This window comes from Esox lucius, chromosome 10, assembly GCF_011004845.1.
Source record: "Esox lucius isolate fEsoLuc1 chromosome 10, fEsoLuc1.pri, whole genome shotgun sequence".
In the NCBI taxonomy this organism is placed as follows: Eukaryota; Metazoa; Chordata; class Actinopteri; order Esociformes; family Esocidae; genus Esox; species Esox lucius.
In genome coordinates, this window is record NC_047578.1 from 19,150,892 (window position 1) to 19,174,360 (window position 23,469).

The window sequence follows — 23,469 nt, forward strand, 5'->3', positions numbered from 1 at the left end:
CTTCAAATAAAAATTATGCCCATAAGAATGAAGTAAATCATTACAGCTTTTAGTCTAATAACACATAATGCACGCAGACAAGGTAAAAAGTAAATATTACATAATATTTTGATATAATTTTTGACATTCCAGGCTTTCCTTTTAATGTATATAGTTAGATATAGATATAGTGGATTCCACCTACACAGCTTGTGGATGTAGATTATATTGTAACAGAAATTCTGAAATTGTCATCTGCAACATTATTTATTTAGATCAGACCTATTTTGCCACATTTTAATAATACATAATTTAGAAGGGAAAAAATTACCAGATACCATCAACATAAGTCTATCCGTTAGGGTTGTAATTAAGTGAAATGAAAATGCTGAATCGGTATACATTTGACTGATTTGAGAGTGCTGCGAGCAGGGCCATCATCAGTAATAGTTTTTGTATACATCAGTCATAAGGCCTACATAACAGTTATAAACATCATATATCAGTTGTTACAAGTTATGTTATTATACAGTTATAACAGCTATAACAACTAACCTAGCACATATAACACCCATGAACACCATTGCACAACACTAGCCTATTAGATAACTGGAACAGCGCATTGTGTCACCAATAAAGTGTTACGGAAATTCATTGGTCATTGGTGTCCCTGCAGCCTAAACTGTCCATTTCCAACTGATTCCATAGGTTCCCCTAACCAACCGTCCAATCATGACATGCCTTCAAAACCACACCCAACAAATTCCAATAGAAGAGATCTCTGGATTAATGTGACTAAGAGGCAGTAGTATTATCCTCTACATAATAAATATGAAACATTTTATAAAAATATACACCTAAGGATCAGAGATGTACCAGGGAAAGAGAGAGGGAGTGAGAGAGGGGAGGGACAGAGAGGGGAAATGAAACACAGTAAGAGGATTGGGAATAGAGGGAAAAGGAGTCTGTGTCTGCTCTAGGTGTCACTCTCAAAGGTGTGCAGGTAGGTCTTGAGGGAGAGAGTCTGGGTGTAGTTCATGGTGGTGGAGCGGTACAGATCCAGGCCTGTGAGGATCTCCACATCTCTGACCCGTGCTGTGTGCAGATGCAGCAGCTCCTCCACCCACTGCGATGCGTCCTCTGAGCTCTGCAGGACACACCACCCCCGTTACAATCAAACAATACGTCATTCTGATATTCTAATGATCGTCTGCACGCTCATTCAGTCTTTGCATTTTTTATAGATGGCATTTCAACAGACTAGATTTTGAAAGAATGGAAATAACAATGAGGTAAACAAAACAAACCACAGCTGTGTACACATGGAAAACTACACAGTGTGACAAGAACTATACCAGTGGGCAAGTAGGTTTCAAATAGTATACAGCATCAAAAGAATGAAAAGTTGTTATTGTCAACATAGCAGTCATAGCAAAATGACTCACTCCTTTCAGTACAATGCTTTCAATGTGAAGATATTATATTGAGAAATCCACATTTGACAAAACTGAAATTCAAAAAAACTGTTAACAAAACAGGTTGCAATAACAACCATCTACTGCTGACATGTACATATCAATCTGAATCCAGTTTTCAGAGCTAATGTGTAGTCAGCACATTCTTAGTAATTCCAGATAAACAACGCACTGTGAAAAAATAACATGCCTCCTCCTCTAACCATGATGAGTCTAATCAAGCAAAAAGTCAAAGGGCACTAGCATAAGCTAAGAGATAACAACATACCTCCTAGGTTACACTGACTGATATAATGACTTGAGATGTACTGTATGCGTGCTTCAAGGTGCCACACATTGGATTTGTCCCCATGTGGAAGAATATTATTTAAATTGAATATGAAGAGAAGAATGCTTCATTGAAATACAATACATTCTTGCATCCCTTTGTCATATTGCACTGCTGACTTTTTACTTTTGCTTTCGTCCACCAATTTTGAACAGCTGTAAAATATATGTTTTGCCTTAGGGAATACAGTAGATATTCAGTAGTATAACGTGAACAATTCAATTGAAAAACAGAAATCTTTGAGGAGGAAAAATGAAAAATAAAAAACTCACAATAACCTGGTTGCATTAATGTGCCCTCCCTAAAATTAATACTTTGTTGAAACACCTTTTGATTTTATTACAGCACTGAGTCTTTTTGGGTAGGAGTCTATTAGCATGGCACATCTTGATGTGGCAATATTTGCCCACTCTTCTTTGCTAAATCGCCCCAAATCAGTCAGATTGCGAGGACATCTCCTGTGCACAGCCCTCTTCAGATCACCCCACAGATGTTCAATTGGATTCAGGTCTTTGTTCTGGCAGGGCCATTCCAAAACGAAGCCCTGCTTTTGTGGATTTGGATGTGTGCTTTGGGTTGTTGTCGTGCTGAAAGGTGAACTTCCTCTTCATCTTCAGCTTTCTAACAGACGCCTGAAGGTTTTGTGCCAAAATTGGCTGGTATTTGGAACTGTTCATAATTCCCTCCAACCTGCCTAAGGCCCTGGTTCCAGCTGAAGAAGAACAGCCCCAAAGCATGATGCTGCCACCACCATGCTTTACGATGGGGAGGGTGTTCTTTGGTTAATGCAATGTTGTTTTTGCACCAAACATATCTTTTGGAATTATGGCCAAAAAGTTCAACCTTGGTTTCAGCAGACCATAACACATTTTCCAACATGCTTTTGAGGGACTTGATGTGTGTTTTTACAAACTTCAGCCAGGCTTGGATGTTTTTCTATGGAAGAAAAGGCTTCTGTCTTGCCACCCTACCCCATAGCCCATTCATATGGAGAATACGGGAGATTGTTGTTACATGTAGCACACAGCCAGTACTTGCCAGAAATTCCGGCAGTTCCTTTAATGTTACTGTAGGTCTCTTGAAAGCCTCCCTGACCAGTTTTCTTCTTGTCTTTTCATCAATATTGGAGGGACGTCCAGTTCTTGGTAATGTCTCTGTTGTGCCATATTTTTTCCACTTGATGATTACTTTCTTCATTGTGTTCTATAGTATATCTAATGCTTTGGAAATTCTTTTGTACCCTTCTCCTGACTGATATCTTTCAACAATGAGATCCCTCTAATGCTTAGGGAGCTCTCTGCGGACCATGGCTTTTGCTCAGAGATGCAACAAGAACAGCTGAACTTTATTTGTGATTAATCAGAGTCACTTTAAATGATGGCAGGTGTGTAATGACTTCTATTTAATATGAGTTTGAATGTGATTGGTTAATTCTGAACACAGCCACATCCCCAGTTATAAGAGAGTGTGCACACTTATGCAACCAGGTTATAGTAAGGTTTTTATTTTTCATTTTTCCCCCTTGAAGATCAATTGAATTGTTCACAGTATAGGTCACATTAAAAGTGGAAAAAGTTGTGACATGATGTCTCACTATTTTACATCACAAAAACCTGTCATTTTCACATGTGTAGACTTTTTATATCCACTGTATATTTTACAGGTATTCACTCTAGATGGTGACATAATTCCCTAAATATATAGTGAAATTTTCCTCACCCAATAACAAACTGGGTGAACTGTGTAGATAATGTGTAAATTCCTGATCTTTACATTAGCAGTTTCCCATTAAGACAACAAATCCGGGCCAAGTGGAAGAAATCAATAGGCAAATATCACAGCCAATAACACTGGTGGGTAATCGATACTCAGTTATATATTTCGATGAAGGATGGAGAAGCCCCAAAATTAGCTACTTTGGAAGCATGGTGTTTCAGATATTAGGAAGTGGATGACCACTTCTTGCTTTAAAACTCAAGAAAAACAGAAATGCTTGTTTTAGGACCTAAGAAACAAAGAGCATTGTTGGCAGATCTCACTGTGAACCTCGACAGCTGCATGGTCATATCCCAAAAAACTGTAAGAAACCTCAGTGTTACCCTTGACACTGACCTCTCCTTTGATGAACATTATTTTCATCTTCGAAACATTGCAAAAATAAGAAACTTTCTATCAAAAACTGATGCAGAAAAACGAATGCATGCTTTTGTTACTTGCAGATTAGATTACTTCAATGCTCTTCTTTCCGGTTACACTAATAAATCAACTTACATTTGTGCTACACACGGCTGCTAGAAGACTAACTAGAACAAAAAAAATGTAGCCTCTTTACAGTGGCTGTTAGGTTTTATTGTTAACCTATAAATCAATACATGGACTTGCTCCTACTTACCTCGCTGAAATGATCCAGCCATACATACCTACATGTAACCTTGGATCGCAAAATGCAGGCCTTTTAATTTTACCTAGAACTTGTAAATAAACAGCCGGAGGCAGGGCCTTTTCTCATGGAGCTCCACTACTGTTGAATGATTTGCCAATTAAGTTTAGAAATGCAGACACAGTGCAAACTTTCAAGTGTCTACTAAAGACTCATCTCTACAGCATGGTCTATGATTAAGTGTAGTCTGGCCCAGGGGTGTGAAGATGACCAGAAAGGCTTGAGACTGTCCACCCTTGGTGTCTATCCAGGTGGGCTCTCATCGCCAGCGGGATGCCCTCCCTCCAATGCCTCTCGGGGGCGGAGTCACTGGCTTGTTGTTGTCTCTCTGTTGCTCACTGTGCAATTGGGCTGTACTCTGCTGGCAATACTCAGCCCTCATTCAGGGTGGTTGGGTTGGTGGTTGTCCATTTGGTTGATGCTTGGCAATGTGGGTGGACTGATCTGGGGCCTCCCACATATAGGGCCACAGTGTCACTGGACCCCGCTGTCTCAGGCCCAAGGTCTAATGCTGCTATATTATTGTGCTGGGGGAGTAGGGTCAGTTTTCCTCCACTATAAATCTTTGTAGATCTAAGATCTAAAAATTGTCCCTGTCTCCTGCCCTGTTTTAAAATTAGGAGGACATGAGGTATTGGCCCACACCTCCAGAGTACCAGGCTTGAAAGGCTCGTTGCGGTCAATGTCCAAAGTTCTCCTGGTTGTGTTGCAAATCAAGATGATTCCTGACGATTTCAGCTGCCACTCTGCTGATCCCCCCCCAGGTTGTCCCTGTCCTTGTCCATCTGGTCATGCTTCCAACCTGGACTTGGTTTAAATAGACTCCGGACTTAGACCACATGCATTTATTAATTGTTACAATTTGTACTTTTAATATGTTCACCCGGCACAGCCAGAAGAGGTCCCCTCTGAGCCTGGTTCCTCTCTAGGTTTCTTCCTAAATGTCGTACTTCTTAGGGAGTTTTTCCTAGCGACTGAAATCAACACTACTGTTGTTTGCTCCTTGGGGTTTAAGGCCGGGTGTTTTGTAAAAGCAATTTGTGACAACTGCTAATGTAAAAAGGGCTTTATAAATACATTTGATTGATTTATTTTATATTAATGGCTAATTAATACAAAGACGTGTCTGCTTTACTTCAATCAGGACCTGTATGGGTTAGTTCAATCAGGACCTGTATGAGTTAATTGAATCAGGACCTGCATAAGTTACTTGAATCAGGACCTGTATGAGTTACTTGAATCAGGACCTGTATGAGTTACTTGAATCAGGACCTGTATGAGTTACTTCAGCAGAAAATTCAGGTAACATTGCAACAAATATGTTACTCTGCAATTTACCAGTGTTATCATTTATCATCCGCTGTTTATATGTTCCCTCTATTTAACACTCAGCGTCAATTTAGCATTGGTGAATTGGGTTACTAATAACACTATTCAAACCTAGTAATTCTGTTTCACAAATCAATTGTGTTTGAATATAGAGCTAAATGCTTTGCAGTTCAAATAAGTACTTTCAGAGTAACAATGGAGACATAGCTTGTCTGTCAGAGACAGTGGACAACTTGTCCAGACCTAGATTATTTACAAAGTCTGTGTACCAGCCCGAGACTCACACCCACACACAGCCAGAGGATTGCAGGTGAAAAAACTGATGACACTAGCACAATTGCAGAGTTCCTAAGATTCACACAGTAGTACTAGTCAGTCCAGAAGTTCTGCAGAGATGTCAGTGGGTTGACTGAAGTGCTGTGTCCTGGAATGATGTAAGAACTTCCACATAACATTAAATTATAAACCTTACACTGGAAATGATTCAATATTTGACACATCTATTATTTCTAAGCCTTTTTAAGGAATTCTGGAGAACTCGTTTTCTTTCTAAGAGTTTGGCCATCCCACTTGCAATATTTAGATGGGGGACACTACAAGGGAGCCTGAGTTAAACAGATTTTAAACCAATGCCAAATCAGAAATGTGTGCCAGGCACAGCAGTTTACACCAAATGTCGTACCCAAAAAAGGTGTAAAGGGATTAATGTCAGTGGAAGAGTTAAGATAAATATCAACCTTTGCCAACCTCCACTATTATTTCAAAGCAAACACATTGCAAGTGTGGTAATACTGTTACAAGTTGTTGCGCACTGTTGCAAGACACAGTGATAGTCAGAGACATAGTGCCCCCCAGTGGTGAGAGAATTACCTTGCAGCTCTCATCATTGTCCGAGCGGTGTGGTAGGAGGAAGGAGAAGACCCTGAGGGGCCCGTCGCACTCGTCGGCTGTCTGGTTGACCTCCTTACAGCTGGTGACCACTACGTAGTAGTGGCTGGGAATCGGCGCCGAGTTTCCCACGTACCTGAGGTCACAAAGTTCACTGGTTTGTATATCCATGCAAGCATTCAATCAACTCCCCCACATAAACACACACACTCACACACAACCTCCTCAACCACCCACACACTCACGGAAACACATGCATGTGCGCGGTGGCACAAACACTTGCAGACAACTATCTCCCCCCCCCCCCCCCCAAAATCGTATCCTGCCTTACATCAGAGTCTGATTCACCTTTAATCACTAAGTGTGTTTCACTTGGTGTAATGCAGGGAAATTCTACCGGATTCAAACCACATAGTGGTTACCTCCTTGTACTAATTGATTGCAAAAAAAAGATAATGTAGTATGGGTCTATAATAGGGGTGTTATGAATACAGTGATATAAAAAAAAAGAAAAAATTATATAATGTTAATAATACACATGAAGACATCATATTCACTAGGTGAAAATAATATTTTTCCAAAAACTCCTTTCGGTTTTTCGATACCTTATTCAGTCATCTACAGACAAACAATGTATGTGCTCCAGTAGACTGGACCTATGCACTGGCATTGAAATCAACTCATTAGCCCCAATAGAATCCCCAGGAGAGATTGATGAACATTAACGCGTCATTTTTGCAGCCTATTTACACAGAAAAAAAATATGTTGTATTTTTCCCAAAACTCCTCTCGGTTTTTCCATAGCTTATTCATGGACAAATGATGCATGTGCTTAAACTACGAGTCTAGACCTATACACTTATTTATTAAGGCCTTTTCGTAGCCTATTCACTAGGTGAAAATGTTTTGTATTTTTCCAAAAACCCCTCTTGGTGTTAGGCCATGTGGATCTTTTGTTAAGCAGTTCATATGGTTGCCTTTTCTCTATCCAATAAGTATAATTGTCCTTTTTTGTATCCTTAAAAAAAATTCTTTGCACAGTTATGATCACAGACTCTCTCCATCTCCATACACTCGTATTTTGAGTGTAATTCATTTGCCAAAAAAGAGAAAAAAAAAACACATTAATAAAAGTTGAAGATGAATTTGACTCATAGTATTTTTTTACTTCAAATTTTCTATAGATACCGCGATAATATTGTTACCGTGAATTATTTTACGATAAGCGCGTAGTGAAAATCTGATATTGTGACAGCCCTAGTCCATAATCTGCCAAATATCACCGTCAACGAGTGAAATCCTACAGTCCAAACATCCTAATCCAGCCCCTACATACGTCCTCTCAGTGCCTTTCATGGTGACATGTTGCTGAGGAAACACAGAGGGTCACTTCCAAAGGGCAGCTAGTGTTTTATCAATGCATCAATAAAATGACTGCAAGATCATTTTGTACAAATCCCTCCAATAACTTTTGACCGAAAAAAGTAAACATTGCATTTACAAGGTATTTCACTTTGTATAGGTATCCAGTCATTTCCATTATTTTGGTGTGAAATCGTACACGGCCAAATTAACACGGTCCCTTATGGGATTCCACTTCGCACACGGACACTGCGTTGTCCTACACTCCGAGGCACGTGTGAAGACGTGGGTGGGGGGCCAGGGCTGGAGTGAGGGAAGGAAGGGGTCCATTTTGGATTTACCGAGTGGTTTTGTTCTTCGTGTTCAATTCTCCCCATATTTGTCTTTTTAGCAGCACATTCACACCTCTCTCAAATGACCACTCCAACCATTTGCACCACAGGTGGATGGCCTGGATCTATCTGTTAGCCGTCAGATTGTTGGACCCCCTGATCCGTCTGTTTGCCAACCATTAAGCCGGCGCTGCCCAACCCTGTTCTTGAACGTAGCTTTCCAGGAACAGGGTTGGGCAGTCCCATTATATAATTGAACTTCTCTTCAATCTCCTCCCTTGCCAAATTAGTTCTCCTAACCGGCCACATTAGTTCTCCTAACCGGCCACATTAGTTCTCCTAACCGGCCACATTAGTTCTCCTAACCTGCTACATTAGTTCAGTTCTCCTCCCTTGACACATTAGTTCACTTAACCTGCCAAATAAGTTCTTCTAACCTGCCATTTTACAGTAGTTCTACTTACTTGCCACTATAGTTCTGTTCTCCCAACTGGCCTTGTTAGTTGTCTTAGCATGACATATCCATTCTCCCAACCTGCCATGTTAAATCCCGTAAACTGCCATGTCAATACTCGCCTTGGTAGTTTTCCAAACCTAACTCACTACCATCCTAATTGGTTTCGCTAAAATGCAGTAACGCCCACCTTCAGACACACTCCACATATGCAGATACTCATACTTGACAGAGTAGCCCTAGAGATAAGGTCTACAGAAGGGGTATTCAAATGGGGCCCCTTGAAGCCAGTCCCACTCAATTATTTCATTGCAACCCTCTAATCAGGGACATATTCAGACTTAAGACACCAGGTGGGTCCAATTAATGATGAACAGAAAACCATCAGGCTCTGGCCCTCGTAGGGTAAGATTTGAATACCCCTGGTCTACAGGTGCAGTCTACTGCATGTACATGAGAAAATTTTAAATCTGAGTATGGTCCTCTGTCCATCTTGATGGTGGTGGTTAGTATCATATTTAATAACCTATTCCTCCACTAGATGGCAAGGGCAAGCCATTGATTTACTGCGATGATACTTGTACAGCAACACTCACTATATAAGTCAAAAGTGGTGTCAGATGTAAACTAGCGAGCCAGTAAAATGAAAAATACAAAAATACAGATCACTCTGATTTAACAGCCATTGAAACAGGAAATGGTACACTAACAAAAAGCATGATCCCTTTTGTCCCTAACATCTTACAAACAAGGCCAAAGGGCAACATCTTTACCAATCATCCTTACTCTTTGATCTGCTCTATGTTGTCTCGGAGGCCATCGTAGTTGTGGTCGAAGATTGGGCCGGTGGCCACGTTGATGCCATTATTCTCCTGTGCGTAGCGCTTGAGAAGAACACCCTGCAGGTAGCTCCATACTTCTGAAGAATTGGAAGGGAATGATTGCAAGGGTCAAACGCATATGGTCTTGTTTTGAAACTTTAACAAGTAGACAGTTGTCACATAGACAAATGTGTTGTGTAACATTGTCTGGAAATCGACTGTTGCAAGAATTTAAGAGGTTCCAAAGAATCTTAAACTGAAATGAAAGCTTACAACCAGCCTTAAAAATGCCCCATAAACTATACTTGTGTGTAGAGTTTTAATGAGATGTTGTAATTTTACAGCCTTTGAATTAGAGCAAGGCACCGTACAAGCATTTCATAGGCAGGTCTGATCTTGATGCAAATTCTTTCAAGAGAAAGTAAATGGCACCATCCACACTGCACATCCCCATAAATGTGCACTGCCATTCACACGCTTCCCTGCAGTCCTTCAACACAACAGGCTACACCAGCCTGGACTAAGGCTCTCTTTGTGTGTCTGTGTGTTGGCGTGCGTGTGTGTGTGTGCCAGGACAATGGGTGTCAGGCTGTCCCTTCCCTCCCAGACATGAGGTCAACAGGCTAGTCTTCCTCCACACATTAGCATGGGCAGTGCAAGCGCAGACGCAGCAGGGTCACGTAGCCGACCGTATAAGATATGCAATATGTTATGTGACTGGGGACTGAGAATGCTTTCCGGAACCAGACTGAAACAGGCAGTCCGTAGATGTTTAACAAAAAGCTGGGTCAGGTTGATTTGAATAATTTCTTAAGAGAAATGGAAATATACTGTATATATGACTTAAACAATGTATAGATGCATAACATTGCACAGAAGTATAAATAAATACTCACTCTTGAATGCAGGATACATGGGAACCGTGTTCGTGATCAGGGACGCTTCATATTTGGACTCAATAGACATGGCCAACTCTAGCATGCAAAAGACAAATACACGTTAAATTACCTCTCATTTAAACTTGGAACCAAAGCCTACCCATTCCATAGCTCCCAAGACCACAGTCATCTTTATCCGGCACAAAACGGGGTGAAACAGGAGGAACTGTCTGAACTTGTCCAAAGTTCAGACAGTGCTTGTTTTGCGATTTACATGGCTAAATGTTTTTCTACAGAGTGCCTTAATGTACATGACCTCGGGTGGGTTAATGTGACCCACCTGGAGGATAGAGGAAGCCATAGGAGACGTCTGTGTCCTGGCTGTAGCTGGTGCAAGCCTGGCTATGTTCAGGAAGGACACGCGTGTCTGCCCTAACACACTCACTCACCGGCTCAGGCACAGGGACGGGGGTGACCTCTTCCTTGAAGGAAACATTTTGCCATTGGTAACTCGTTCATGAAATCGCATCACGAAATGAAACAAACGTTTCTGAGAGTTTGCAGAAACAGTGTTTTGGAAAAGCTTCCAAACATCCAACACAGGACTGCTGTCTGTGATTAGTATGCATGCTTTGTAGGGGTCCAAGGGTTTATACAGGGTTCTGTTAGATGACTCAAGTCCCTACTCAGAATTTTGCTCCCAGTAAAACAAAGCCAGGCTCATTCTTTCATAAAGAGCAACAAAGCATTTGGGTCTAAGTCATTTAAGTTCCTAAAAGGAGTACTACAGTTTTTTCCATCTCACTGTGCACAAACGAGATTAATCAACAACAAAAAAACATCCATTGTTTTTTCTTCAAATAATGTTAACTCATCAATGAACAACTGATTAGATGACCAAATGTAATGTCAGAAAAGTCTGAATGTTTGCCTTGTGTCAAAGAAATAAGTTTGGAAAGATGTGGAATGTTTCTTAAATGATGACTGAGGAGTGACTAACATATAATTCTGTATGTAACAAGAAGCTGAAAACTTATTATGTGCATCACAATTAAAAAACTAAAAAATTAATCGTTCAAGATCACAAATCATTTGGATTGATTAATTAAACATTTAGGTGAGGCCAGTTATATTAGCTGTATTCTCCGAGTGAATAGCCTACTTGTTTGGCAACTGTGAATGACGTCCATAGCGGCATTGAGAGCTCTTGGCTGTATCCACTGATGAAGTCACTGTGGTGGAGGAGGCTGTACGTAGTTTGAAACAAAACCGCTGGTCGACCAAAGGGGAGGTGTGTGGCATCTGTGAAGACACCAGTTAATCAAGCGAGGAGGGTGGTAGAGAACCTGAAATCAGTCACTTCATATATGAAATCTAAAGAATTTCTATTTTTTATTGTCTAAATATTTTAATGTGGCGCAAACATTTTATGCTGCAAACACACTGATATTTTTCACTGATTTGATACTGATATTTAGTATGAGTTTAAAACTGGTTGTGCTGGTTAATAAATTGGATTGTTACTTTGAGTTTTAGCTTTTTCAGACTTACCTGAGTGTTGTTGTTTTATCCAAAGTTCTAAGTTCGCTAGCTGGTTCAATAGTAACGTCCAGAATCCCCTGGCTAGCATTTTTGGAACATGTAGCAATGCTAGTGGAAATGGATTGTATCAGTTAGCGCATTAGCATTAGTATTAGGGTTAGTTTTAGCAGTAGCATTTGTATTAGCGCTTTCAATATCATAATGAAAAGGTGATAGAGCTGGCTGGAGCAAACTAAGCGACGGAAAACAATGTATAATGCTCTGCACTAGGGCTTCTCAACCAGTCTTATTAACATTGACCTGGTGCACCAATAAAGGAGTTTAGTTGGTGAAGGTCACTCTTCAGACTTAAACATCACCACCTGCGTCATGGCAGCTTTTTGGTCTCGACCAGCAAGGGTTTTCATGACTGTAGTCACTTGCATTTGAGAGAAAAAGGGTGCAAGATAAATCAGTCTCGGTAGACTGGTGAGCAATGAGGTGAAACCTAAGTAGCATTCAGTGGGTTGCGGTGATGGCGTGGCTCAGATTTGCAGTTGCTGTGGTAAAGCTTTACCTTCAAATTGTAAACCCACACCCGTGTCAAATGAGGGTTTCATTGTTTGTTTGTGACATGCGCAGGATAGAGGGTCTAAAAATGGTAACATGAAATAATTAGTTGTAAGCTTTCCTCGATTATGTAATACACATTAACAAGAAAATGCACATGTAATAAAAAGCATTATTGAATTGCTTGCATTTAGTTAATGCAACGGGCTAAAGGCGATTCAAGAGGGTTGTCATTTGTTTGGGGCAGGAATCAAGGTCAGTCCAATTAGTGGACTTGTGAGCAAGGAAGCAAAGATGTTAAGCGCCACGAGTCATGCAGTTGCCAAGCTCTTTTTCACTCAGTAAGCAGGAAAGTCAGTGTATGTGATTAAAGTAATTAAAATAAATGTTCACCCAAATTAAGAAATACTGTTTCCTTACCCTGTGAGCAGTTTAGGGACAAGGTAAGATAGCAATCCATGCTTTCATTTTGTTTACCTGGCCATTTGTGTCCAAAAACCAATGAATGAATATCCCCAATATTAGCAAGAGACTAAGCCAGTTGTAATACATTTGAATATCCTGCTAAATGATACACCTTTCCCTGAAAAATGCAACAGATTCTTGGTAAATAACCAGTTAACAAACTTTAGAACAGTTTGGATGAGACCACAACACAGGTAAGTGGAAAATAAGCTAAGTGAATTATAATCAAACACACTTGCAAAGACTTACAAAGCACACACTTACCATCTGCTGTCAAGCTGTGTATTTGAATGTTCTCCTCCACTTTGTTCTGTAAGAGTGGAAAAGAGACTGTAAGAAATGAAATCAAGACCTCATGAGAGTCATGTACTTTCACATGGGGGATGCAGATCCTTCCGCAACAGCCCTAATCCATCTGTGTCATGTCATGCACATGTCTTGGTTTACCTTTAAGCTTTTTTCCATTTCTGTCAATCGTGTATTATAATTCTTCAGGTTGTAGTAGAGAAGTATCCCATTTTATCTCAGTTTCATGGGGATATGCATTTACATCTTAGATGTGTACAGTTCGTACAGATTATGTAATCGCAAATTCATCGCATTTAGCAGGTGTTGTGTATATTTAATTCTGAAATTTTTACCATACGTCCAATGTCCTATGTTTCCCCCCCAATTTGTTAATATTCGATCTGTGACTATGGCCCTTCTTGATTGCATCTACTCCAAGTGGACTTGAACAGTAGATATTTAAGTGTCCTCTGAATCACATCCATTTCCATTCTGGGAACATATTCTACAGTCTTCTACCATGATTGAGCTCACAGGTACCAAAGCCCCCACAAACAACCAAAGCAACCATATTCAATTGCTAATTCCCTAAACTCTTGAGACAATGTCAGAAGATTTGCCCATGAGCTGATTCTGAAGGGCAGTTGGGTCATGCTTCAAGACAATTTTCCAAACCACACAATTCAATCTTCATCAGAATGGCTGAAAATCAGTGCTATTAAAATGTTCTAATTACTTAGCTGATGGCCAGACCTTAACCAAATTTAGATGTTATGGCAGGACCTGATATGAGCAGTTCATGCTTACAAACCTATTGTATCCTCGCTCTGAATGAGAACATCTTCCTAATAACTCAAACACAAATGTAAACTGCAGCCAACCCATTGTATTTAACATGAAAAGTAATTCAAATTTCAATGCACATAAACCCCAGTTACTCTACTCTCTCATTACTTCTCACCTCTTTCTGAAAACCCATAGGAGGAGAAAGTCAGAAAGGAGGGAGCTCTGGCTTTCTTATCCAATGGGTTTTGAAAAAGGCAATGAAGACAGGATGCAAGAATTAGCCATTGAGAAAAGGCTTTTGAGTTGGTTTCTACTCATGACCCCACCACTGACCTCACTGTCACAGCTACATCTCAGGTCATATGTCGTGGAAGAGATGGGATTAGAGGGGGTGGGCGTGGTCACTTCCTCTGGCATGGTGGGTGTGAAAGGAGGGGCTTTCAGCATGTCATTCAGACTGCCATGGGTTCCATTGTTAGGGGCAGGGGTCAAGCCCAGGAGGTCTGAGAAAAAAGGGTATATTGTATGTATTAAGCAAAACATTTTCCACAGAAGTTAGGAAATAGTTATTTTAAATTTTGGTTTCATAGTAATAGGTGTGTAATAGCACAGACATTATGAAATAGTTATTTTACATTTTGATTTCATAGTAATAAGTGTGTAATAGCACATACATTAGGAAATAGTTATTTTAAATTTCGGTTTCATAGTAATAAGTGTGTAATAGCACAGACATTAGGAAATAGTTCTTTTACATTTCGGTTTCATAGTAATAAGTGTGTAATAGCACAGACATTAGGAAATAGTTCTTTTATATTTTGGTTTCATAGTAATAAGTGTGTAATAGCACAGGAGAGGCATACCGCACATGACGTTGTACAACTCAATATTTTCAAATTCGGGCACTTTTTTCCTGGACATAAAGCTTGGTCCGTAGCCCAAAAAGATTGTCTACATGGTGAAAAAACATGGGAATGAATGTCAACACGAGCAGTTATGAAAAGCAATTCTGAGAAATGTTCCACTGATTGAATGAATACAAGTGGTTTACCTGCATACTGGTGATCTTATTGTCAAATCCATGGTCACCAAAGAAACCACATCTCCCAGGATGCCTCCTGTTCTCAGGCACTTTCCTGCATCCGATAAAATATACAAAACAAAAAGCGTCAGAAAATAAAACAGTTTGTCTCTAGACTTCTTTTAACCTTAAATCAAGTTGAGAGTGCTAATAGTTTAGAAAAATACCTAGCAATGTGCCACTTTCTCTCCATGAGTAAGTGGACATCTTCAATTCTGCGGTTGTTGGCATAATGAAGCCGTTTCGGGAGGTGTTGTTTCAAGTACGGCTTAAAGTGCTGGGTTGGCATTTTACACTAAAAAACAAGCACTCCTTCATACTCATGTAAAAGACTAACAGTAAGTATGACATAGCCAGATCATCATCACCAAAAAAACATTGGTATCATTGGGAATAGGGAGGTACTTTTCAAGTGCACTTACTGTGAGATTTGCAACCACTACTTTTGGGTCATCTGTAAGAAAAAATATAAAATAAGTAAACAGAAAACAGTCAACAGAAAAAAGATTCTAGTCCCTGAATTTAGCCTGTTAGGTACATTCTCTTAAAGCACTAACTCACAAGTGGTAGATTTAGGATCACGAGCCCGGATTCTTCCAAGAGATCCAGGGATCAGACTAATCTCATCCACATTTAAAGGATAGTTGCTGAGGAACTCAGTTCTATCACAATGGGCCTCCTCCATTCCTAGAGGGTGACAGACACAAGTTTTCTCATATAATAAGTACAAAATACATTGACCAAAACAAAAGTTGGCATCATAATGACCTTATTTGGTGGTTGTAAAACTATTTTCTTGATGAGACTAGATTCATTGTGAAACAAGGAAAGAGTTAACCGGATTTAACATGGCTAATGATGGTATAATTAAAATATGTCTTCCTTGTAATCCATTCTTCCATACCATGGTCTCCAACGACAATGATGTTGACACACCGATGAAGGTTCATCTGCTTCAGACCGTTCATCAGCTGACCAACGACGTTGTCAATCTCCCTCAGGGGGTTATCCAACTACAGAACATACACACACAGGTTCCCACAGGGAGTCATCCCTCGAGAAACAATCTGCCAGTTGAGGTATTTACCGTATGAATCTGTATCAACAAAGCTAGAGGTTGCAACATGATTTAGTTTACATGGGTTACATAACAGCAAGGCCGGTCCTAGGCATAAGTGACATAAGCGGTCGCTTAGGGATCCCGACTGCTAGGGGGGTCCCAACCAATAGGGAGCTCCCGACTTTAAGGGGAGAGGGGGCTGGCACTGGTTAACAGCCACATACATGAAAAAAAGAAAAACACAGATATCAACCAATTAGAAGAGCTCACCTCACTGCTGAAGGGGCCCAGTCTGTGTCCGAATGTGTCAGGCTGCTCTGAGTGGACAGCATACACATAGGGCCTAAATAGACAGACACACCACCTCAGCCACTGTACCATCATCGGTTTAGTACCATAGGTTGCCTCTCTATTCACTGTGTTTCAACACTTATACAGAGACCATCTCTTTCTGTTGGCTGACACAAGTGGATGTTGTAACTGAACCATTCGGGTGAATATCTAACCTTTCATCATCAGGAAGACTTAACCAGCGCAGGATGGTCAGTATTCTCCTCTCCAATGGAATTACCCTGCAACCGACGCAGTCAATATGTTAGGTATACTAGCAGGTACTGTGTCTCATGTGCTAGTCCTAGAGCGACTAAATGTTATGTGAGTAAAACATTGCAGCAAAAAACATAAAATGCTGTTAAATTCTGAGATAACAAAGTCTGGGTGCCTTGTAAGGAGTCCATAAAATAAATCAATCAATCCCATTTCATGTAAAAAGCTACATCAGCGTTTGCCAATGAGTGTGACTCGCTTACAAAATACGCTTTGAGAGCTCAATGGCAACAGTGTTTGCTTGTGTGGTGGGTATTGTTTGTAAGGATGTGCCTCAGGAAGAACCAGCCCCCTCGTGCTTATTAGGTCATAGATATGCAAATGATTTGTATTACTACAAAAGTGAAATAAAAACATTTGCATTTACATATATTAACCATGATTAGCATCATCATACGAAGAGCATTTGCAATAGGATTTCACTCTAACCGGTTGAAGTTGAAACAGTTTGAATTGATAAAGAAACCAAGACAACTCACCATGGCCAGAAGAAGGTGCCTGCTTTCACCCCTTGCTTCTCGGCAGTGATCCAGATCTACAGACATCCAGGCAAGCACATCCAGTTAGCAAAAACCCATTCTGTTCTTATCTCATCCATTTTAACCGCTGCCTAATACTAAACATCAAACTGTGATTCAGCAAAATGATTGGTCCATCTACTGGTAGGGTAAACGTGGTCGGTAAACGTACAGGTTGTCCGCCCCACCAGCGGTGGTTCAGTTTCTCCCTCCCCCTCAGGTTGAAGTTGGCGTCAAACACCGGGTCATGCATGGAGTTGCCCACTATTCCATGAGACTCAGGATAAAGGCCCTTGAAAACATCCCAACTCAGTGTTACCGGAGAAACATGGTCATGGAAGGTCTGTTGTTACAGCGGCATTACAATGGGGTTACATGTTACCAGTATTATGTTAGGAATAGACATTGTGAAACGGCTCATTATATTTCCTGTCTTATTGGCGATAAAACAGCGGCATATTAAGAAATACATGCATCCAGTCAACATACCGTGGCAAGAGTGTATAAGTTGGGGAAGGTTTTGGAGGGGTAAATTGGTCGCATGTAGGGTGCATGAGTGCCACATGTTCCTATATGGAAAGAAGCGGGTAAATGAGCAGTATAGTATCCATTGACTGAGTTAACAGACTCTTACGCTGGCTGACTTAAAGTGGTGAGCGTGTACATTTCATTCTTTTCCACGTTGGCCCCTGTGGGAATTGAACGCATAACTCTGGCACTGCAAGCTCCATGCTCTACCAGCGGAGCCACACAGGGCTGGATCTAATGTTATTTGGCCTCACATTAACATATCCATTTAGATGAAACAATAATAGAGTACACTAGGAGGTCAAATTGTTTCAATAAACCGCTCTAGGGAATTTTTCCTAGCCCTGCGTTGTTTGCTTTTTGGGATTTGTGACCACTGGTTATGTAAAAAGCAATCTATTTGTTTTTCATGTTTAGGAAACTAACTGGCCAGGGTCCTTCACATGTTTTCTATTAAAATACATTCGCTACAGTATGGCCTGTCCATTGTCATGTTGTGAGTGGAAATGACTTACTCAGTTTCTCCATGTTGGGAATCACCGCCTTGCCCTTCTTCATGTAGGAGGCCCGAAACCCGTCAACTGACATCATGATCAGAGGAGGGCGAATAAAGCTGTAGAAACAAATATACTGAATAGCTCCTATGGAAATGCCCTGTAACTGCAGAGGTCATTTCTTTGGTTTGAACAAATGCTATGGGAACAATATGGCCTTTTAGTGTTACAGGTCAAAAAGGGTTCACGGTGACACTTGTTCCAGTGTTTGGTGGAAGTCGCTCTGGTCACTCAAATGTTGGTCTTTTCTCCAGACCATAAAAGTCACTAGCATCAAACTTGCATTTCTTGAAGATATCTAGTAGCTTAAATGGACAATGGAACTATTCTGTCACTGTTTCTGCAGTGTCACATTACTAGGCTATCGAGATCCACGCCTATTACAAAGACAGTCAGGAGATGTTATTAAGAGAGTGGAGGAGAGCCCACGGGCGACTAATGTGGCAACGAGCCACGTTTAAAAACCTGCACAGTTTGCCTGGTTGTTACCGCCTCACTGTGAAGACCCGTCCCAAACACATTGGGTTGGTTCTGCAGTGCGTACCTTTTCATTGACTACTTTTGTGTCTGCCCGACTCTAGAAAACAAATCCTAATATTTAGAAATCAATCCATTGAATGAAACGTGGAGACCTGCCTGCATGGATTTGTTTCCGAGGATAATTAATTGAGAAAACACTGAGTTGGTTTGTTCAGACTTACCCTGCAGGACACTCTGGGCCTGTGATGTCCTCGCAATCACCGTCCATCCATTTAGACTCTCCTGCAATAGGTTCATAAGTAAAGTAGAAATCTAGTAGAAGTCTGTTGCTGCTGCATTGGAATTATATTCAGAACAACTTTCATTGGCTGGTATCAAACTCTTCCTTATTCATTGTGAAAACGTCCCACCGTCGTGTGTCATTTGAGAGGACAAAATGCAGAACACGATACTCTAGTTACTCCCAACTTGCACTTGTGAGTAAGAGGACATTTCAGAGCAAGCATATGTGGAGTTACCACACTTTAAGACCCGAACCCAAAGCTCACACACAGGCGACGTCAACTTCTGACTAACTGCCTTCCCATTTGGGTCCCTTGGATATCCCACTCGGGAAAGGACCAACACTCGGGAATGGACTCAGACTTCCACACATGCCTTCAGCGTGGGCCTGCACATACCTTTGCAGAGGGATTTGTAGTTGGTACAGCAGTCCCCTTTCTCCAGACAGTCGTCCGAGCAGTGGCAGGCATGGTTATCGTTCCTCGTCTCCCCGCAGCGATCTTCGCGGCACTCAAAACCCCCAGCTGCCCCAGGGAAGGGACATGAACGCAGTGTCACAGCGGTGCCATGAGGTGGCGACTTATACTGCCACGTCACCCAGGCACCGCGAACATTCACACTTAGCCCAGCCGTTATACAGCTCCAGATAGAATTATGAGACCACTGCACCTTTTTCTTTCCTTTCCAAAAAAGTCTAAAAGGAAGGATTTCAGGGAGGAACAGAAGGGTTAAAATTAAGAGACCACTGCAATTTGAACGCTTCTGTTCCTCACTCAAAACTTTCCTTTTCAGCTTTTTTGGAAAGGAGAGGAAAAGTGGTGCAGTGGTCTCTTCGTTTTCCCCGGAGCTGTATAATCTGTCTGTGTCAGGGATTACACTGCAATAGCGGCCCAGAGTCGAGGGATAAAGACGTTCAAAGAAAAGCCGGAACACAAACCTGTTTTCAAACAGTGGTCATCAAAATCCGAGCAACAGCTATAGTAGGTTTTGCACAAGTTGTCACATCTGCAACCTGGTGGTAGAGCCTCCTCCAGTTCAAAACATCTGCCCTTACATGATCCTTCTGTGCTGAGCCACAGGGAGTCCGAGATAGCTGGCACAAGAGAATACAATTAGCAGGTTGTTATGGAGACACACTAACCCCAGGGTGACTCTGACACAAACTCCATGGATGTGCCATAAAATAGACACCACACACACTAGTCTCCTAATATGTGTCCTAATATTGATACCTCACACTCTTGAAGACTTCAGCGTACTGAAAATGTTTCCTGGTACAGACTGTTTGTTATGAGTATAGGTTATGGCATCCTGACAACACAAATGGGGCTAAAGGTGACCTAGTTGCAATTTATTGAGAGAGTCAATCTTTAGGTTACTACTGTGAGTCTTTTTAGGAAGAAAAAGTGAAATATGGAACAAAAAGTCCATCTGAATGTATGAAAGCATATTTTTTGTGTACAACCATTTAATTTAAAGCTTTTACATTGGAATTGTTACAGCAAAAAACAAATGTCAGTGTCAGATGAACAATAACATTGGAGGTTAACCTGGATGTCAACACATCCATCCACGGCTCTCACTTTTGGTTTGTGGCGGAGGTCCACTATCCTCTCCTGGTCGACTTGCTTGAAAGACATATGCCACAACAAAGCTGGATCCCGTCAGGAGTGCCAAGATAACAACTACCTGAGAACAAGAAATATATGTTACACTATAGTCTACAATTGAGCAATGGAAAAGTCCCAGAACTGCAAACTCACAGCAAAACCAATTGCTCCTCAAAGACCATTTAAAAGTATGACTTACTACTAGTGCTATGTGGTGCATTGTTGAACTTAAATAAAAAATAATTAAACAAATAAGAGTATCATTGATAAGAGGAATATAGGCAATTTGTTATATTTTGTACTTCCATAAGCAGCCCATGGAGTGACTCACCAGCTAGTCAGTCAAAATCTCAATAAGATGCTGATTTTTGTTTACATTTTAGAAATACCTGAATTAATAAACACATTCATGAATACATTGGGTTAATTACAGGTTAATTAGTCTGAAGAAATTATTCCAGACATTTATTTGCATCAATACTGTTTCAAGTTCATCTGACAATCTGTCGCAGTTAAACTGACACTTAGGCTGGGGCTATTCCGTTTCAGATCAGATTTGTTTCAAATGATTGCCGGAATCAACTAAGATTTTTAAAAATAAATCGCCTAATATAATACCGGAGTGTATGCGCAACTCTACTAAATATTTATCGTTAACAAATTAGCATGTTTACTTGCGCCGGTAGAGAAGTGCGTGGGTCAGTGTTTAAACTAATGTTTACCGACTATGATTGTCATCAGTTGTTCATTGTCGTTGACTATGTTTAAAGCAAGCCTGGAGTACATAGCCAACGTTCTCTACAGTTCACTCCAAGATTCCGAGGCTTGTCAATACTATTCAAAGTACAGTTTCTTCCCGTCACAGGTCAATATGTTGCAAGGACTAATTTTGCTTTTCGTCAGGTTGTCTAAAATATATCCCAAATTAAAATGCAACATTTTCAAATATAACAGCAATGCAACAATCTTACCGTACCAATTTTCCCAGTAACATGTTCCAAATAGCGTATCCTCTCTGTGCATGCCCCAATTGTGTTCGAACAATTTTGGGCAATGTCCACCTCTGACCGTTCTGAATCGATGGTCAGGGCGCAAGGGGTTCAGCGCTGCTGAGTTGTTTGCCTTGCTCAATATGCTTTTTGCTGCAAGCCAGCGCGGATTAAGCAGTAATGGTGACAGCTGCGCTCTAGCAGGCTACAACGGTATTACTGGCAGATGTTCTGTAAACCATAGTCAGCACTAAACTGTGAGTTCACTCCTACGCACGACCCAAGCAATAACCGAGAGGAGGGAGAGAGGCGATCAGATAAAGAAGGGGGTGGGATTCAATATAACTTTCTCTACAGTTTCTGTTGAAATGACAGCTGTACATCATGTGGCTGCCACATTTGAGAAAACACCCCAGTGACAACGAGTCCATGTGTTTCCTATCCAAGGACCTATTAAGATAACAGATAGGCATGCATTGTACCATGTCTGATAAGTGTTCCATTGTCTCCTCTGGGGTGTGAGGGGTTGAAGTTGGAATTGAACCTGAAACATGTTATGGAATTAAACCCCTTTTGCTTTTTGTGATAGGAGTAAGAATTGAATCCAACCCAATAAGAGAAGATAAAGTCCTTTGATACTGATTGGATACATTTGTTTTAGATATGTTGAGTCCTTTATTTTGTTTTTTCATTTAAAACAGCAGTGCACCCCATTCTGTATATTCAGTTGTGTTTATTTTACTGAGTCCAGGCAGATGTCACAATGCAAAGGGAACAGTTACTCAATGTTACTCTCAAGGCTGTTCCAGAAGAGTTCAAACAACCCACCGGGAGATCTTTCAGTGCATGCTGATATACAGTACAGTACACACTATTATATTCCATTCATTTAGCAGCTGCTCTTATCCAGAATATAAAAAACTCAGACATCTCTTTCTTTCTGAGAGTCAATCCCAGTAGGCTCTCTGTCAGCACTTCCCTGTTTTGGAACTAATCAGGACAACCTTTGCTTGAGGGCACTCATTTCCTAAAAGTACTCTTGATGTTATGAAATATGAAACAATGGTGTTTTATTCAGCAGTTGGGGGCTTACAGAGTCATAGGTAGTTTTTGAATAACACAGCATTAAGACTAGAAGCTTGTCCTGTCTCATTTTGCTATTTGGCCTCTGGAGCTGATTACCTGGCATGGCTGCAGAGCAATTTAAATTGGTCGTGAACAACTGCTACCTGGGGCTATGCTTACCTCCCTGATCCTAAAGGATGTGGAATTAGATAGGGTTTCAGCTTCTATGTCACCTAAGGAACAGATTAAAGACAGATGATCTTTTCTCTCACTCTCCCTTCCTCCCTCTGCCTCCCTCTGCCTCCCTCTGCCTCCCTCTCTAAAGCAGGGCTCCATACCACTTCCAACTTAAATGACAGGCTGTCTTTGATTGGACACAGTCTCATTCCCCCTCAGGATCTGTTTGGCTAACCTTATTATATTATGGATGCAATACTTAGGGGTTTCAAAGTTTTTTTCTATACTCCCAATATACACCACATTGTAATGATTAAAGAAAATACATTTGGGAAAAAAAAGATAAAAAAAAAGAAGAGTTCATAAATTTGAAGCTTGATGTGTTGACCACATAAGTTTCTTCTTATTGCAGGGTCAGCCCAAGATTTTCGTGGGCTCTACATGTGACCAATGCTGGGGGGCCCACACTTTGAGGCCCAAATCTTGACAGTGGAGAGAAAATATATGCTTTAAAGTTTTTTTGCATTATACGCGATTTGACAAATCTTGCAATTTTCAAAACTATGTAATGTGGCCTTGTGCCCCACAATGATGCTTTTATAG

The 23,469-nt window shown here is 40.8% G+C and overlaps 1 protein-coding gene across 4 annotated transcripts; it reads right to left on the reverse strand.

Moving 5' to 3' along the window:
* Positions 1-227: 227 nt before the first annotated feature.
* LOC105028041 (ectonucleotide pyrophosphatase/phosphodiesterase family member 2) lies at positions 228-21,915 on the reverse strand. Of its 4 annotated transcripts, XM_010900479.5 has the most exons (27): positions 21,612-21,915; positions 20,609-20,714; positions 19,963-20,118; positions 19,424-19,549; positions 18,965-19,025; positions 18,225-18,322; positions 17,671-17,750; positions 17,354-17,473; positions 17,143-17,198; positions 16,564-16,629; positions 16,328-16,400; positions 15,902-16,010; positions 15,559-15,684; positions 15,420-15,451; positions 15,165-15,292; positions 14,968-15,052; positions 14,780-14,867; positions 14,250-14,419; positions 13,107-13,152; positions 12,798-12,854; positions 11,838-11,936; positions 11,449-11,588; positions 10,627-10,768; positions 10,305-10,382; positions 9,374-9,506; positions 6,422-6,575; positions 228-1,126 (listed from the first exon to the last, which is right to left on the reverse strand). In XM_010900479.5, exons 1-27 carry the CDS (start codon positions 21,627-21,629, stop codon positions 956-958), a joined length of 2,718 nt encoding a protein of 905 aa, XP_010898781.1. In that variant the 5' UTR covers positions 21,630-21,915; the 3' UTR covers positions 228-955. The 4 variants fall into 4 exon arrangements, with proteins under 4 accessions (XP_010898781.1, XP_010898782.1, XP_010898783.1 ...); XM_010900480.5 differs by lacking the exon at positions 12,798-12,854; XM_010900481.5 differs by lacking the exon at positions 11,838-11,936 and having other exon boundaries at positions 21,612-21,914.
* Positions 21,916-23,469: the final 1,554 nt, after the last annotated feature.

Bases quoted from the DNA above. Each gene is read 5' to 3' on its own strand.
- LOC105028041 (XM_010900479.5), bottom strand. The intron at 18,323-18,964 runs GTAAGTCTGAAC...TTGTTTCTACAG, and splicing joins GGCCCAGAGTGTCCTGCAGG to CTTTATTCGCCCTCCTCTGA. The intron at 11,589-11,837 runs GTAAGTCTGAAA...GTGTCTTCACAG, and splicing joins GATAAAACAACAACACTCAG to ATGCCACACACCTCCCCTTT.